Source organism: Anolis carolinensis, unplaced genomic scaffold (genome assembly GCF_035594765.1).
Source record: "Anolis carolinensis isolate JA03-04 unplaced genomic scaffold, rAnoCar3.1.pri scaffold_7, whole genome shotgun sequence".
Lineage (NCBI taxonomy): Eukaryota > Metazoa > Chordata > Lepidosauria > Squamata > Dactyloidae > Anolis > Anolis carolinensis.
The window spans coordinates 20,863,641-20,880,723 of NW_026943818.1; the positions used below are offsets into that span (position 1 = coordinate 20,863,641).

The 17,083-nt window shown below is 45.1% G+C and overlaps 3 protein-coding genes across 3 annotated transcripts; 1 reads left to right on the plus strand and 2 right to left on the minus strand.

Annotated features, from left to right (window-relative positions):
• Window positions 1-1,344: 1,344 nt before the first annotated feature.
• Window positions 1,345-6,800, plus strand: mettl27 (methyltransferase like 27). The gene is made up of 5 exons (XM_003227183.4): window positions 1,345-1,515; window positions 1,610-1,738; window positions 3,744-3,879; window positions 3,982-4,074; window positions 6,512-6,800. The coding sequence occupies exons 1-5, from the start codon at window positions 1,357-1,359 to the stop codon at window positions 6,742-6,744; spliced, it is 750 nt and encodes a 249-aa protein (XP_003227231.3). The 5' UTR covers window positions 1,345-1,356; the 3' UTR covers window positions 6,745-6,800.
• Window positions 6,801-9,618: 2,818 nt separating this feature from the next.
• Window positions 9,619-12,383, minus strand: LOC100564815 (uncharacterized). The gene has a single exon (XM_062959510.1). The coding sequence runs from the start codon at window positions 11,589-11,591 to the stop codon at window positions 9,906-9,908; it is 1,686 nt and encodes a 561-aa protein (XP_062815580.1). The 5' UTR covers window positions 11,592-12,383; the 3' UTR covers window positions 9,619-9,905.
• A 1,125-nt stretch (window positions 12,384-13,508) lies between these two features.
• LOC100562453 (claudin-4) lies at window positions 13,509-16,715 on the minus strand. Its single transcript, XM_016997286.2, has one exon. The coding sequence runs from the start codon at window positions 16,671-16,673 to the stop codon at window positions 16,044-16,046; it is 630 nt and encodes a 209-aa protein (XP_016852775.1). The 5' UTR covers window positions 16,674-16,715; the 3' UTR covers window positions 13,509-16,043.
• Window positions 16,716-17,083: the final 368 nt, after the last annotated feature.

A 17,083-nucleotide genomic window follows, 5' to 3' on the forward strand; every position in this document is an offset into this window, starting at 1 on the left:
TCAGCTTATTATTTATTTATTTATTTACTTACTGCATGTATATCCCGCTCTTCTCACCCCGGAGCGGCTTACAAATCAAATGAACATACAATATATTATTAACATATCATAATATAAGCATTAAATTACTATATTGTACTATATCGTTATATGGTAATATTGCATTTAATCTATAATATATAATTAATATTATTATATTGTATTATGAGGAGTATAATATTGTATTATGGCATGGAACAAAGTTATTTCCTGGGCTGACATTCCCCCGGAAAGGCTTATTGGTTCTTGGGATATGTAGTCCCCAAAAGAGCCAGGGGGTTCTGGGATATATAGTCTACAAAAGGGTTAGAAGAAGAACGTTGGGATTTGTAGTCCCCAAAGGGGTTAGAAGAGGATCACAGGGGGATTCTGGGATACGTAGTCCACAAAGGGTTAGGAAAATATTGCAGGGGATTCTGGGATACATAGTCTACAAAGGGGTTAGAAGAGGATCACAGGGGGATTCTGGGATACGTAGTCCGCAAAGGGTTAGGAAAATATTGCAGGGGATTCTGGGATACATAGTCTACAAAGGGGTTAGAAGAAGAATGTTGGGATTTGTAGTCCCCAAAGGGGTTAGAAGAGGATCACAGGGGGATTCTGGGATACGTAGTCCGCAAAGGGTTAGGAAAATATTGCAGGGGATTCTGGGATACATAGTCTACAAAGGGGTTAGAAGAAGAATGTTGGGATTTGTAGTCCCCAAAGGGGTTAGAAGAGGATCACAGGGGGATTCTGGGATACGTAGTCCGCAAAGGGTTAGGAAAATATTGCAGGGGATTCTGGGATACATAGTCTACAAAGGGGTTAGAAGAGGATCACAGGGGGATTCTGGGATACGTAGTCCGCAAAGGGTTAGGAAAATATTGCAGGGGATTCTGGGATACATAGTCTACAAAGGGGTTAGAAGAAGAATGTTGGGATTTGTAGTCCCCAAAGGGGTTAGAAGAGGATCACAGGGGGATTCTGGGATACGTAGTCCGCAAAGGGTTAGGAAAATATTGCAGGGGATTCTGGGATACATAGTCTACAAAGGGGTTAGAAGAAGAATGTTGGGATTTGTAGTCCCCAAAGTGTCTAGAAAAGGATTGCAGCGGATTCTGGGATATGTAGTCTACAGAGGTGCTAGAAGACTGTTGGGATATGCACCTCTGTAGACTACATATCCCAGAATCCGCTGCAAACCTTTTCTAGATATGTAGTAGGAGAAGATGACTGGGGGTGTTCTGGGATAGACATTCCACAAAGTGTGACGTCACCAAAGGGGAGGGGGAGAAGGAAGAGGAGAAGTGGGCGAGGCAAAGTCCTGTCCGTCCAATGGGAAGCCAGGGGCGGGGCCAGGCAGGAAACTGCAGGCGAATGGCCATGGCGGTCACTCTGTCCGAAGTCCGGAGGCGAGTGGCCCAAGTGCACCAAGGCGCCGATCTGGAGCAGCAACTCCGCTTCTACGACGCTTGGGCTGCTGAGTATGATGAGGTGCACTTGGGAGCATGTGCAGAGTTCAGGGTGAACTACAACTCCCACCCCAAAATCATGTTACATAACGTAGCACCGACTTTCGTTGTTTCAGGATGTGTCGGTGTTGGAGTACGGAGCACCCCGATTCGCCGCCGCTTGCTTGGCCGCCGCTTTCGGAGACGACCCTCAGGAGGCCCTGGTGCTGGACGTGGCCTGTGGGACGGGGCGGGTGGCCCAGGAGGTAACGGCACCCGAAAGTACAATGTCCAGACCCCAAAACATCACTGCAACCCTTCCCAGCCAGTATAGAAACACATTAAATTTCATATTTATCAAGGAGAGCAAGGACGGCGTCCGGCGGGCCTTCCGAGGGAAGGAATTGGGAAATCTGGGAGCTGCCACTGAAAAGGCCTCCCTTTCTTGTTTCTACTAAATGGGTAGGGTCCTCTCCAAAAGACTTTGGACGGAGAGTTACAGGCAGTCTCTGAGTTACAAACATCCAACTTACAAACAACTCCTAGTTAGGAACAAGGCTGAGACAACAGGAAGGGAGAGGAGTGTTATGCTATATATGAGTATAATTATATAATTATACATTATTAGTATTATATTCTACAATTATATATTAGTATGAATATATTACATAATTATATAACATTAGTATTACAGTAGAGTCTCACTTATCCAACACTTGCTTATCCAACCTTCTGGATTATCCAACACATTTTTGTAGTCAATGTTTTCAATACATCGTGATATTTTGGTGCTAAATTCGTAAATACAATAATTACTACATAGCATTAATGTGTAATGAACTAGTTTTTCTGCCAAATTTGTTGTACAACATGATGTTTTGGTGCTTAATTTGTAAAATCATAACCTAATTTGATGTTTAATAGGCTTTTCCTTAATTTCTCCTTATTATCCAACATATTCGCTTATCCAACGTTCTGCCGGCCCGTTTATGTTGGATAAGTGAGACTCTACTGTAGTAATATATTACATAATTATATAATATTAGTATTATTATATATTGCTAGCTGTGCCTGGCCACGCATTGCTGTGGCTTATGGGAATGCTTTCTTGGCCAGGTGGAATATTTATTATTTATTTATTATTATTATTTATTTAATACATATATATCCTGCCCTTCTCACCCCGAAGAGGAACCCAGAGTGGCTTACAAATTAAATTTACATATAATATTATATTACAGTAGAGTTTCACTTATCCAACATAAACGGGCCGAAGTTTTAAAAAGCCTTAAAAAGCCAGAAGTTTTAAAAAACCTTTTCTGGCTACTTTTAGAGTTTGAAAAGGGAGAAATAAAAGAGGTGGGAAAGGGGAGGAGAAAAGAGGCCAAAGTTGTTTTTAGGAGGACTTTGCTTGCATTTCTTCCTTGGGCAAATGCATGCCCCAAAGCTTGTAAATAATATATAGATTTCCCCCTATGAATACATTAATTTAATATATGAATTTTCCCCTCATATGTTTGCAAGTCTCTGCAAGTCTTATAAAGATATAATTCTCTCTATATAGAGCAATGTCTAGATAGATAGATATTAATATAGATATAGGCCTTTTAAATATGCACACAGAGAGAGAGATGTCTAGATAGATGTAAACATAGATAAATGGGACTCGCAAATATTGCAGGAGGGAAATGCACAGAGGATTTGCAAACTTTTCAGGGGGGAAATGCAAATGTGAAATTAGTATATATAATTATAGAGCTATATCTAGCTCTGCATTGATTATATAGGCATTGAATGTTTGCCTGTTACTATGTTGGAAGCCGGCCTGAGTCCCAATGGGGAGATAGAGCAGGATACAAAGGAAGTTGTTGTTGTTATTATTCATGATGATGATAATGATGATGATTATTATTATAAAATTATTGTTGATACCATATTGTTTTTGTTGACCCTACTTATGCACTTACAGAGTTAGCTTACTGTTTTTCTTTGAAATACGGTAAATATTCAAAAAACATTTACCCCACTTATGCCTCAGTTAATGTAATTTTATTAGTATCTATTTTTATTTTGAAATTTACCAGTAGCTGCTGCATTTCCCACCCTCGGCTTATACTCAAGTCAATAAGTTTTCCCAGTTTTTGTGGTACAATTAGGTGCCTCGGCTTATATTCGGGTCGGCTTATACTCGAGTATATATGGTATTCCTCTATATAAGAAAAAGTGAAACCAATATGATTCCATTTGTAACATTATCGACTTCTTCCCAAGCTTCATACAGCAGGATTTCGCCACTTCCACGGCTTGGACGGCAGCCCGGGGATGCTGGAGCTTGCGAGGCGAAAAGACCTGTATCAGGACCTGAAGCAATGCCTCTTGGGACAAGAGGGTCTTCCCAGTCCAGAAGGTTAGCAGCACAACTGGATTGTGTGGGGAAGGATTTATGGGGGGGAGGCTATGGGGTAGGCCAGCATTTCCTTCTCTTGTTGCCTCTCTCTGTTGTCCCAAGGCTGCTACGATGCAGTGGTGATCGTGGGAGCACTCAGCGAAGGCCAGGTTCCCGTCAACGTGGTGCCAGAGCTGCTTCGTGTCGCCAAACCAGGTAGGACTTCTAGGTCACTCCCATTCCAGGTTTTCAAGAAGGTGTTGCTGTCCATCACCACTTAGTCTCAAGCTCTCATCGGTGGTCTCCCATCCAAGTCTTAACCAGTGCTGACCCTGCTTAGCTTCCAAGAGCTGCCGCCTTTACGGCATCTACATATGCACAGAGTCCCCAAAATAGGTTCTGTAGGATTGTTCTTAAGTTGGATTTGTTTGAAAGTCGGATGTTTGTAACTCAGGGACTGCATGTATACATACGAGGGTTGAATAAAAAGTAATGCCTCTACATTCGTGACTTCGGTGTGGATGGGAATATTTTAATAAATCAAACGCAGAAATAATCCTCAGAATGTGCTCTTGAACTATCACTATTCACTTTTCCACATCATTGCCGGACAATTGGATACATTTCTGCCAACGATGAACAAGTTTTCTGAAGCCGTCACGGAAGAAGTCGACACTCAGTTTCCGCAACCGACGTCTCACAGGACCCATCATGCAGAGATCTTCCGATAGCCAAGCAAAGCAATAATGTGACCCACACGTTCTTGTGAAATGCCGATTATGCTTGAAATATCTGAGTGATACGCCGATTGTCCTGAATCAATCTGTCAACCTTTTGCTTGTGAAACTCGGTGGTTGCTGTCACAGGACGGCCAACTCTTTGTTTGGCAAGCAAGTCAGATGTTCCCACCTCAACATCTTTAAACTTACTCGCCCAACAACGCGCAGTACTCACATCAACACAATCACCATAGCTTGCATTCTCGGATGAATCTCCTTTGGAGTGACACCTTCTGCTGTCAAGAAGTTAATGACTGTACGTTGCTTAAGTCGCATTGACCGACTGTCTGCACAGGGTTCTATACTTCGCACTTTAACAACACAACCATTCAATGCTAAGGCTTCCCGCCAAATGGAACTGCAGAGGAGAGTCTACTGAACAAGCCAGTACTGCCACCTGCTGAGGAGTTACGAAGGTGGAGACATTACTTTTCATTCAACCCTCATATGTTTCCTACCTATTCTCAAGTGTTTTTCTTTCAAATATCTTGGACAACAATACCCATTGTACATGTGTGTAAGGCCTTGCTTTGATCCCAATGAGGCAATACACCCAAGTGACACTAGATGACACTGCTGGCCACTCACAACTGAGACACAGTGGAACCAAACCAGCATGAATGTTTGTGTATGTTTTGGTTTCTGTATCAAGACCCAGAAACAGAACTCTCTTCAATGTTTGTTGACAAGTTTTGTTCAAAGGTAATTGGGCTTTGTCTTACTCACAAAGTGTCACATACCCGTTGGGTTTCCATGGCTGAGTTGCGCCGTGCCACCTTCACCTTTGTCCCCTTCGATTAATAATATTATTATTTTATTATGTCACAGCAAACAAGATAGATATGCTGGATTTCGTATCACAAAATCACAAGTCGAACACTTCCCAAGTGTCTAGGACTGTGTGATGTATTTTCGGATGATGTGTGCAGATCCCAGTCAGGTGGCCTTTTGCAGTTGCCAGATCGTAATTTTGTCAATGTCTATTGTTTCCAAATGCCGGCTGAGATCTTTTGGCACAGCACCCAATGTGCCCATCACCACCGGACCACCTGTATTGGTTTCTGCCAGAGTCTTTGAAGTTCAATCTTGAGGTCCTGATAGCGGCTGAGTTTTTCCTGTTGTTTTTCGTCAATGCGACTGTCACCTGGGATGGCAACATCAATGATCCAAACCTTTTTCTTTTCCACAACTGTGATGTCTGGTGTGTTGTGTTCGAGAACTTTGTCAGTCTGGATTCTGAAGTCCCACAGTATCTTTCCGTGCTCATTCTCCAATATTTTTGCAGGTTTGTGATCCTACCAGTTCTTTGCTGCTGGGAGGTGGTACTTGAGGCATAAGTTCCAATGAATCATTTGGGCCACATAGTTGTGCCTCTGTTTGTAGTCTGTCTGTGCGATTTTCTTACAGCAGCTGAGGATAGGATCAATGGTTTCGTCAGCTTCCTTGCACAGTGTGCATTTTAGGTCATCAGCTGATTTTTCGATCTTGGCCTTAATTGCATTTGTTCTGATGGCTTGCTCCTGGGCTGCAAGGATCAGGCCTTCTGTCTCCTTCAGTGTCCCATTCGTGAGCCATCACCAGGTCTTCTCCTTATCAGCTTTTCCTTCAATTTTGTCAAGGAATTTTCCATGCAATGTTTTGTTGTGCCAGCTGTCGGCTCTAGTTTGTAGTGCGGTTTTCTTGTACTGATTCTTTGTCTTGTACTGATGATGATGATGATGATGATTATTATTATTATTATATTGTATGACACAGCAAACAAGATAGATATGCTGGATTTATTATTATTATTATTATTATTATTATTATTATTATTATTATTATTATTATTATGTGGCCATTGACTGGTCTTCTGCCTCTCTCTGCCCATCAAGGGGGCTTCGTGTGCATGACTACCCGCAACAACAGATCCAGCCTCCCCTACAAAACCATCTTGGAGAAGGTCCTAGCTGACCTGGAGCAGAAGGGATTGTGGGAAAAGATGGCAGCGGAGGGCATCGAGAGGTGGGAGAGAGCAACCTCGGAGGAGGAATCGGGCCCCGGCTTGGAGTACATCTCCGGAGTGGTCTACCTCTATCGCAAGAAAGGAAGAACCTCCATTCCTTGACTCACCTGTTTTCCAGTGTAGCTGCGACCCAACACAAATGTTTTGATCCTACTTTAGAGCATGTGCAGAGTGTCTTTCCTTCACCAAAATTCAAGACCTAGAGCATGTGTAGAGTTCCTCCCTCATACATACGCCACTTGTGCCATCTACCCACACTTCCCAGTTTACATCTATAAAATGTTGGCTCATGCCTTAGAGCAGGGGTCCCTAAACTAAGGTCTGTGATGCGGCCCTCCAAGGTCATTGACCTGGCCTCTGTCCTAAACTTTAGACTTAGAGTTGACCTAAGTCTACCTGGTCTTTGGAGGTCTCTTTGCTTACTTATGGCCTTATGAGATTGTCTAGATGGTCTTTGAAGGTCTCTTTGCTTAGCTACGGCTTTATGAGACCATCTAGATGGCTTTTGGAGGTCACTTTCCTTACCTATGGTCCTATGAGACCATCTAGAAGGCCTTTGGGGATCCCTTTCCTTACCTATGGACTTATGAAACCATCTAGATGGTCTTTTAGGGTCCCTTTCCTTATCTATGGTTTCTGATGGCCTGATGAGATCATCTAGAAGGCCTTTGAGGGTCCCTTTCCTCACCTATGGTCTTATGAAACCATCTAGATGGTCTTTGAGGGTCCCTTTCCTTATCTATGGACTTCTGATGGCCTTATGAGATCATCTAGAAGGCCTTTGAGGGTCCCTTTCCTCACCTATGGTCTTATGAAACCATCTAGATGGTCTTTGAGGGTCCCTTTCTTTATCTATGGACTTCTGATGGCCTTATGAGATCATCAAGATGGCCTTTGAGGATCCCTTTCCTCACCTATGGTCTCATGAGACCATCTAGATGGTCTTATGAGAGCGTCTAGGTCAGGGGTCCCCAAACTAAGGTCCTCCAAGGTCATTAACCTGGCCTCTGTCCTAAACTTTAGACTTAGGGTTGACCTAAGTCTGAAATGACTTGAAGGCACACAACAACAACAATCCTAATTTTGGACTATTTCATCCTAGTCCGGCCTCCCAACAGTCTGAGGGACTGTCAATCGGCCCTCCACTTAAAAAGTTTGAGGAACCCTGCCTTAGAGCATGCGCAGAGTGCTTCACCCCAAAATTAGAATTTAGGACCATGCATCAGAGCATGTACAGAGTTCCTCTCTTTCCCCATTTAAGTCCTATATCTAAGACTGCTGGTAAATGTGTTGTCGAAGGCTTTCATTGGCAAACGATAACTCCCAAGACCTCGTAGCACACCGTTCTCCCTTTTCTCCAAAGAACTCCAAAGGTCTTTGCATGCTTTGCAAAGCTCAGTCCTGCAAAACGGGTTTTTCTTCTGGTTCAGGAGCCAGAAATGTAGGGCAGGAAGCAATTCTCGAAATCCTCCGACCAAAGGGATCGGCCTTTGTTGATGCAGCTGAACAGAAAAGCCTTGTATACACAAAATAGGGGGTATTTTTCTGGGATGGTAAGACTTTTATTGCAGGGCGGGTGTTGGAACTTCTAGGTGGGTGGGATAAACAAAACAAGGCTTTGCATTTTGCACCCGGTTCTTCTTCCTTGCTGTGGCTTTTGGAGTGGCATGGTGTGTGTTTGTTTGACAACACAACCCAAAAGGTGTTGCTCTGTTGAGGCAGCAAAAGGAAAGCGAGGAAGGAGGAAAAGATTTTTCGGAGAAAGAAAGAAAGGAGGGAGGGATTTCATAGGATCTTAGAGTTGGAAGGGACCCCAAGGGCCACCCAGTCCAATCCCCTTCTGACAGGAAGACACCATTCAAACCTTCCCAACAGATAGCCAGCCAGCCTCTGCTTCAAAACCTCCACATTCTACCAAAGAGAGGGGAAATCTTCTGAAAAGGAGCACAGACAGCAAAACAAGCACCATAGAAGTGTTTATTATTATTATTATTATTATTATTATTATTATTATTATTATTGCTACATCATTATTATTATTATTATTATTGCTGCAGCATCATCATTATTATTATTATTATTATCATTATTATTATTATTCTTGAAGCCACGGTGGCACAATGAGTTAAACCCTTGTGCCGGCTGAACTGCTTATCTCAACGTCGAGTTACTGACCTGAAATTTGCCAGTTCGAATCCGCGAGACAGGGTGAGCTCCTGTCTGTCAGCTCTAGCTTGCGGGGACGTCCTCTCAGCAGGATGGTAACACATCCGGGCCTCTGCTGGGCAACGTCTCTGTTGCCAGCCAATTCTCTCCCACCAGAAGTGACTTGCAGCATGTTCTCAAGTCACTTCTGACATGATTAATAATAATAATAATAGTAATAATACTTTATTTATTTGACCAGTCATATGACCATTTCAAAATACAACATAAATAAACACAAAGCAAAAAAGGAGGAGAGGGCAGCAACTGGCCTTCTGTTTAGTCAGAAACTTAATTTTGGCCTGGGAGTTCTCACATGATTAAAAATAAAGAAAGGGCGGGGTATAAATGATTGAAATAATAAATAAATAAATGAATGAATGAATGAATAAATAAAATCTCCCCTGAAGGAGACTAAAGGCGGTTCCATCCTAAGCTTTATTTGGTTGGAGTTACACTTAGAAAATGTCCCTGTTGAGACTTACGAACAAATTCAACTTAAGGACAAATTTACCGAACCTATCATGGGTTGCTGTGAGTTTTGCGGGCTGTGTGGCTATGTTCCAGAAGCATTCTCTCCTGACGTTTCACCCACATCTATGGCAGGCATCCTCAGAGGTTGTGAGGTCTGTTGGAAACTAGGCAAATGGGGTTGATATATCTGTGGAATGATGTCCAGGGTGGGAGAAAGATATATAAACCCCATTTGCCTAGTTTCCAACAGACCTCACAACCTCTGAGGATGCCTGCCATATTGTTAGGTTCTCTTCTTCCAGTTGTGCTGTGGGTAAGTCTTCCACAGAAGAAAGCACCAAGACACACGCTGGTAGATTCCAACAGGTTTTATTGTACGGAATACCAGAATCTTCTCTGTAGCCCATTTATATAGGGGCTCTCACATACCAGAGGGTAATTGAGGTTTTATGGCTGGCATCTGTTCTTTGTCAGCGCTTGCTCTGTGTCCGGAGATGTCAAAAATCAGAGATCATGACACATAGATGTGGGTGAAACGTCCTATTGATGCAGCCTAGAATCGTAGTGGCCATTGTCCAATGAAATCAGACATAGTCCTTGCGGGCATAACTTTCCGACGCTGGCTGTTTCTGCACTCGATATTGAACCCGGTTGAGTTTGGGGCTGTCTTTTTGGAGGCAAACGCAGCTTAGCGTGGCACCTCCGAGGATGAGAAGTCCGCTGGCTGCCCACCCGACGTAGAGGGAGACCCCCAGCTCTCGCTTCAAGGCTTCGGGGACCATTGGGTTGTAGAAGTTGCGGATGATGCTATGGGCCGACCAGGAAACGGGGAGGAGGAGAGCCAACGCGGACAGGACAAAGAGACCACCGGAAGTGGCCACGATCTTGGCTTTGGTTGCTCGGCCGTCCACACAGTGGGTGCAATCGGCTCCAGAGACGGCGAGGAGCAAGGCCAAGACGGCGCCGGCAACAGAGGCCACGGTAGAGGCCCGGGAGGCTTGGAGGTCCGGTGGCAGCTCCAACAAGTTGTCGTAGGCCTTGCACTGCATCTGACCAGTGCTTTGGTAGACACAGCTCATCCAGAGGCCCTCCCAGAAGACCTGTGCCACGATGATGTTGGCACCCCCAAAGGCCGTCACTTTCCACATAGGCAAAGCACAGGCCAGGATGGCACCCAGGAGGCCCAGAGCAGAGAGCGCCAGGCCCAGTAGCTGCAAGGCCAGCATGGTCCCACCTGCGGAAAGGGAACAGCAGGGGTCAGGATGGGTTTGGAAACACAGGGTTGTATGGAAATGCTCTCTCCATGCACCTTGGGGTCCTCCAGCATGACGTTGAACATTGAATCGCACCAAAGGACCTAGAGATTCCTCGAGATGTCTTCTCTTTTGGCATCTCGAGGTCCTCTGGTGCAACTGGATGGTTTGACATTGACCATCAAAATCACACTGGAAGACGTTTAGCTTCTTGGAGATCTTGAGGTCCTCCAACGCAACTGTATGCTCACTTTTGGCCTGACATTGACCATCAAAATCACACTGGAGAACATTCAGATTTTCAGAGATCTTGAGGTCCTCCGGTGCAATTGTATGGTCACTTTTGTCCTGACATTGACCATCGAAATCACACTGGAGGACTCTTAGCTTCTTGGAGATCTTGAGGTCCTCCAACGCAACTGTATGCTCACTTTTGGCCTGACATTGACCATCAAAATCACACTGGAGAACATTCAGATGTTTAGAGATTTTGAGGTCCTCCAGTGCAATTGCATGGTCACTTTTGGCCTGACATTGACCATCGAAATCATACTGGAGAATGTTCAGATGTTTAGAGATCTTGAGGTCCTCCGGTGCAATTGTATGGTCACTTTTGGCCTGACATTGACCATCAGAATCACACTGGAGAACATTCAGATGTTTAGAGATCTTGAGGTCCTCTGGTGCAATTGTATGGTCACTTTTGGCCTGACATTGACCATCAAAATCACACTGGAGAACATGCAGATGTTTAGAGATCTCGAGGTCCTCCGGTGCAATTGTATGGTCACTTTTGGCCTGACATTGACCATCAAAATCACACTGGAGAACATTCAGATGTTTAGAGATCTCGAGGTCCTCCGGTGCAATTGTATGGTCACTTTTGGCCTGACATTGACCATCAAAATCACACTGGAGAACATTCAGATGTTTAGAGATCTTGAGGTCCTCCAGTGCAATTATATGGTCACTTTTGGCCTGACGTTGTCCATCAAAATCACACTGGAGGATGTTCATATTCTTAGAGACCTCTCTAGGAATCTCAAGGTTCTCTAGTTCAACTTTGGACAGACATTGATCATAGAATCATGTTTGGAGAACTTAAGAGATTCCCAGAATCGCATTAGCCTTTTTAGCTGCAGTATCGTGCCCGGTTTGTGGCCCCCAAAGACTCCGAGATTCTTGTTTGTTCTGTTTGCAAGCCGGTTGTCCCACATCTTATATTTCTTTCCACCTTTCATTTCTTTCCACCTTACATTTCCCCCGTTGAAATGAATTTGATTACTTTTGGCCCAGCTCTTTCTCAATCTCTCTCTCTCACACACACAATCTGGCCGTGTTGTTTTTCACATCCTCCCTTCCCTGATCGTGTTAGCAAGACCAGTTCTTATTTTGAACGCAGAGGCCAAAACACCAAAGGGAGAAAGGCCTGTTTTTCCAGTTGCCCCGCCTCACCTCCCCGGGCCAGAAACAACTGCGGAGTCCATCCTCATCCCATACAAATTGATTTTTGTGCAAACCAAGGGAACATTCTTTCTGCCGACCGGGAAAAACAAGTTTGACCTAGTCTTCATTTCCTCTCTGCTTCCAATCTAATCTTTTTGCACCTGGTGAGCTTGTATTGCCGAACCAGGATTCGAACCTTGTTCTCTGGCATCTTATATTGATTTTATGTTATGTTTTATTTGCTTTGTATAATGAGGCATTGAATTTTTGCCTAAATGTATGTTGTACGCCGCTCTGAGTCCCCTGTGGGGTGAGAAGAGCGGGATAGAAATGAAATTAATAATAATAATAATAATAATAATAATAATATTTTCTTGGAGAATGAGTATTGTTTGGCCCCATTCAAACTGCCACCGTTCAGTGGTATGGAATCCTGGAAGTTGTACTTTGGCACTCTTACCTGCCTCGAGCCACAAAGAGGGGCAGGTAATAAATTATTATTATTATTATTATTATTATTATTATTATTATTATTATTATTATCATCATCTTATTTTATTGTATGTCACAGCAAACAAGATAGATATGCTGGATTCCGTATCACAAAATCACAAGTCGAACACTTCCCAAGTGTCTAGGACTGTGTGATGTATTTTCGGATGATGTGTGCAGATCCCAGTAGGGTGGCCTTTTGCAGTTGACAGATCGTAATTTTGTCAATGTCTATTGTTTCCAAATGCCGGCTGAGATCTTTTGGCATGGCACCCAGTGTGCCCATCACCACCGGGACCACCTGCACTGGTTTCAAAATCAGAAACTCCTCAAAGCACAGCAAAGAATCAGTACAAGAAAACCGCACTACAAACTAGAGCTGAGAGCTGGCACAACAAAACATTGTATGGAAAGTTGCCTATGTCCCCTGGGCAACGTCCTTGCAGACAGCCAATTTTCTCACACCAGAAGCGACTCATTTCCTAATTGGTTCTATCATTAAAACAAGGGGAAAGTTGACTAAACTGCAACACATTTTGCAATAGTTTTCCAATGGGTATCTCAACCCATTCAACCTAGTTTGCGGCAGCCACAAAAACAAAAGTTTCTGGAGTAATCTATGCACATAATAAAAGTGAAAATGTGTTTGTACGTAGCCAGGGTATCCACTTACACAGACAAGCTCCTACATCCACGAACAACTATATCTCCCACTACTCAGGAGATACCAATGGCCCTCCCTACAATGACATTGCAAGTTATAGAAAGTGCCATAAACATGTCCAAGAGTCCTGGCAATGTCCTCCACAAACCCCATCCTGCCCATGATCCAAGTGAAGGCTTTCATACGGGCACAATTTCATCCTAGATTTTCTGTTTTTCCTCCACCACAGACACCCCAGTGTTCTACAGTGTCGATGCACCCTATGAGAGATGGAGAGAGGATTCATTTGGTCCTTGTTTCAGATGCATTTGATCAAACACATGGCAAAAAGGTACGGTTTTATAGATGCATTTATTTTTTATATATAAAAACAACAACCTGGAAAAACTGGCTGAAAAATAGGTGTCCGAGGCTCCAACAGAATAGCAAAGGAACTGCACAGATATACATACACAATAACCCTAATCCCATTCAGATTAAAACAGAGCTGGGCAAAGGGATTTTTGGCCCCAGACTGCAACTCTCAGGCCAGCAGGGGATTCTGGGATCTGTAGTCTGAAGAAAAAGTGTAATTTTGCCCATCTGGGGTTGCATAAAGGAGGAAGACATCCAAACCCAGCAATTTGCCACTATAAAGTTTCTCTTTTTTGTTGCCAGACCTGAAAATCCACACCGGTTTCAAACCATCATTAAATAACTTCCTCCAAGCAATAGCAAAATGTTACACTGCAAACATAACAAGCGGCTTCCTCCAACTTTGTAAACAAACCAAAATGTGTTACGTTGCAGGCGTAACTAGTTACTTTCTTCAAGTAACAATGTGTCGCATAAAGAATATAACAAGTTACTCCCCCCTCCACCCCCCCCAACATAGGAACAAGTAACAATGTGTAACACTGCAAACAGAAAGAAAGTTACTTTCTCCAATACGGCAACAAGCAACATCAAAGACGAAGAGTAGTTCTGTGGTTAGAGGTTGGTGGAGTCGCCTTCGCTGGAGGTCTTTAAGTAGAGGTTGGATGGTCATCTGTCGGGAGTGCTTGGATGGTGTCTTCCAATCCAGGGTTGGACTGGATGGTCTTTGGGGGTCCTTCCGAACATTAGTGGGATATAGAGTGCCTTGGAGTTCCCTTGGATTCTCCTTAGATTGCCTTAGAGAATGGTAGAGTCTCCTTTTGTAGATATCTGAAGGGCTTGGATGGTGTCCTCCAATCCATGGTTGGACTGGATGGCCTTTGGGGGTCCCTTCCAACTCTAGTGGGATATGGAGTGCCTTGGATTCTCCTTAGATTGCTTTAGAGTCCAGTGGAGTCTCCTTTTGTAGATGTCCATCTGTCTGAAGGGCTTAGATGGTGTCTTCCAATCAATGGTTGGACTGGATGGCCTTTGGGAGTTTCTTCCAACTCTAGTGGGATATAGAGTGTCTTGGAGTTCCCTTGGATTCTCCTTAGATTGCCTTGGAGTCTCCTTGGAGTCTGGTGGAGTCTCCTTTTGTAGATGTCCATCTGTCTGAAGGCTTAGATGGTGTCCTCCAATCTATGGTTGGACTGGATGGCCTTTGGGGTATAGAGTTGGGATATAGAGTGCCTTGGATTCTCCTTAGATTGCCTTGGAGTCTCCTTGGAGTCTGGTGGAGTCTCCTTTTGTAGATGTCCATCTGTCTGAAGGCTTAGATGGTGTCCTCCAATCCATGGTTGGACTGGATGGGCTTTGGGGTATACAGTTGGGATATAGAGTGCCTTGGATTCTCCTTAGATTGCTTTGGAGTCCAGTGGAGTCTCGTTTTGTAGATGTCCATCTGTCTGAAGGGCTTGGATGGTGTCTTCCAATCCATGGTTAGACTGTGTGACCTGTGGAGGTCCCTTCCAACTCTAGTGGGATATAGAGTGCCTTGGATTTGCCTTAAATTGCTTTGGAGTCCAGTGGATAGATTACCTTGGAGTCTGGTGGAGTCTCATTTTGTAGATGTCCTGTCAAAAGGGCTTGGATGGTGTCTTCCAATCCATGGTTGGACTGGGTGACCTCTGGTGGTCCCTTCCAACTCTAGTGGGATATAGAGTGCCTTGGATTCTCCTTAGATTGCTTTGGAGTCTAGTGGAGTCTCGTTTTGTAGATGTGCATCTGTCTGAAGGGCTTAGATGGTGTCTTCCAATCCATGGTTAGACTGGATGGCCTTTGGGGTATAGAGTTTGGATATAGAGTGCCTTGGATTCTCCTTAGATTGCCTTGGAGTCTCCTTGGAGTCCAGTAGAGTCTCCTTTTGTAGATGTCCATCTGTCTGAAGGGCTTGGATGGTGTCCTCCAATCTATGGTTGGATTGGGTGACCTGTGGAGGTCCCTTCCAACTCTAGTGGGATATAGAGTGCCTTGGATTCGCCTTAAATTGCTTTGGAGTCCAGTGGGTAGATTACCTTGGAGTCTGGTGGAGTCTCCTTTTGTAGATATCCTGTCAAAAGGGCTTGGATGGTGTCTTCCAATCCATGGTTGGACTGGGTGACATGTGGAGGCCCCTTCCAACTGTAGTGGGATATGAGTGCCTTCGATTCTCCTTAGATTGCTTTGGAGTCCAGTGGAGTCTCGTTTTGTAGATGTCCATCTGTCTGAAGGGCTTGGATGGTGTCTTCCAATCCAGTGGATAGATTACCTTGGAGTCTAGTGGAGTCTCATTTCGTAGATGTCCTGTCAAAAGGGCTTGGATGGTGTCTTCCAATCCATGGTCAGACTGGATGACCTGTGGGAGTCCGTTCCAACTCTAACGGAATATAAATTGCCTTAGAGCCCATTGAAATGTCCTTCCCTGGAGGTCTTTAAGACAAGGCTGGATGTGCCTGTGTTGGTAGGGCTCGGGTGGTGTCTCGGCGGCCTCATTAGACGTAGTTGCTGGCGGGCATGGAGCGGGTGGCGGTGTACTTGGCGGAGTAGGGCTTCTCATTCCTGGGAGGGCAGTTGCAGCAGAGGAGCGCCCCTCCGATGAAGAGGAGCCCAACGGAGGCCCAGCCGATGTAGAGCGAGGCCCCAAACTCCCGCTTCTGGCTCTCCACCACCATGGGGTTGTAAAAGTCCCGGATGACGTTGTTGGCCGTCCAGCACAAGGGGATGAGGAGCAGGACCCCGGAGATGAGGAAGACCACGCCGGCCGCGATGACGATCTTAGCTTTGGTGGCCTCGTCCTCCACGCAGTTGGTGCACTTGCCACCCAAGACCGAGAAGCCCAGGCCCACCACCGCCAGCAGGATGGAGATGACCACCAAGGCCCGTGCGGCCTGCATGTCTTGAGGCATGGCCAGCATGGAATCGTAGACCTTGCACTGCATCTGCCCGGTGCTCTGGACCACGCAGTTCATCCACAGCCCATCCCAGATGATCTGAGCCACCACGATGTTGCTGCCGATGAAGGCCGTGACCCGCCACATGGGGAGGCCACAGCAGAGGATGGCCCCCAACCAGCCCAGGACCGACAAGGCGATGCCCAACACCTGCATCCCCATGGAGCCCATGGTGTGACACACACGGCCGTCTCTTCCTCTCTACTGAGACGCCGGTGTCAGATTTGGGGATGTTATACACCCAACGGGGGTGGAGTTTCCCAACTCCATCCAGTCTGAACAGACTCCCAGGCTCAAACCAGTTCTCCAGGATTCCTCCCAGATCGGCATCGGCCAGGGTTGGTTTCCCCCGAAGGGAAGACACGGAGACCCTATAGAAAACTGTCATAATTGTGACATTTAAGTATGACATCCTCGGTGCAGTTGCATAGCACATAGACAAACGTGGGACAGGGACAAATGGGAAGGTGACATTAGCTGGCAAGCCTGTAGCCATCCATTGGATGGTCCTTGGGATCTCCTCCAACTAGGATTCTATCATCATCATCATTATCATTGTAGGGATTGGATTGGATGGTCCT

Excerpts from the sequence above, each read along its gene's own strand:
- LOC100564815 (XM_062959510.1), bottom strand. The coding sequence starts at position 11,591 with ATGAACATCCTCCAGTGTGATTTTGATGGACAACGTCAGGCCAAAAGT.
- LOC100562453 (XM_016997286.2), bottom strand. The coding sequence starts at position 16,673 with ATGGGCTCCATGGGGATGCAGGTGTTGGGCATCGCCTTGTCGGTCCTG.
- mettl27 (XM_003227183.4), top strand. The coding sequence starts at position 1,357 with ATGGGAAGCCAGGGGCGGGGCCAGGCAGGAAACTGCAGGCGAATGGCC. Across the intron at positions 1,739-3,743 it reads CGGGGCGGGTGGCCCAGGAG|CTTCATACAGCAGGATTTCG; the intron begins GTAACGGCACCC and ends CTTCTTCCCAAG. Across the intron at positions 3,880-3,981 it reads GGGTCTTCCCAGTCCAGAAG|GCTGCTACGATGCAGTGGTG; the intron begins GTTAGCAGCACA and ends TGTTGTCCCAAG.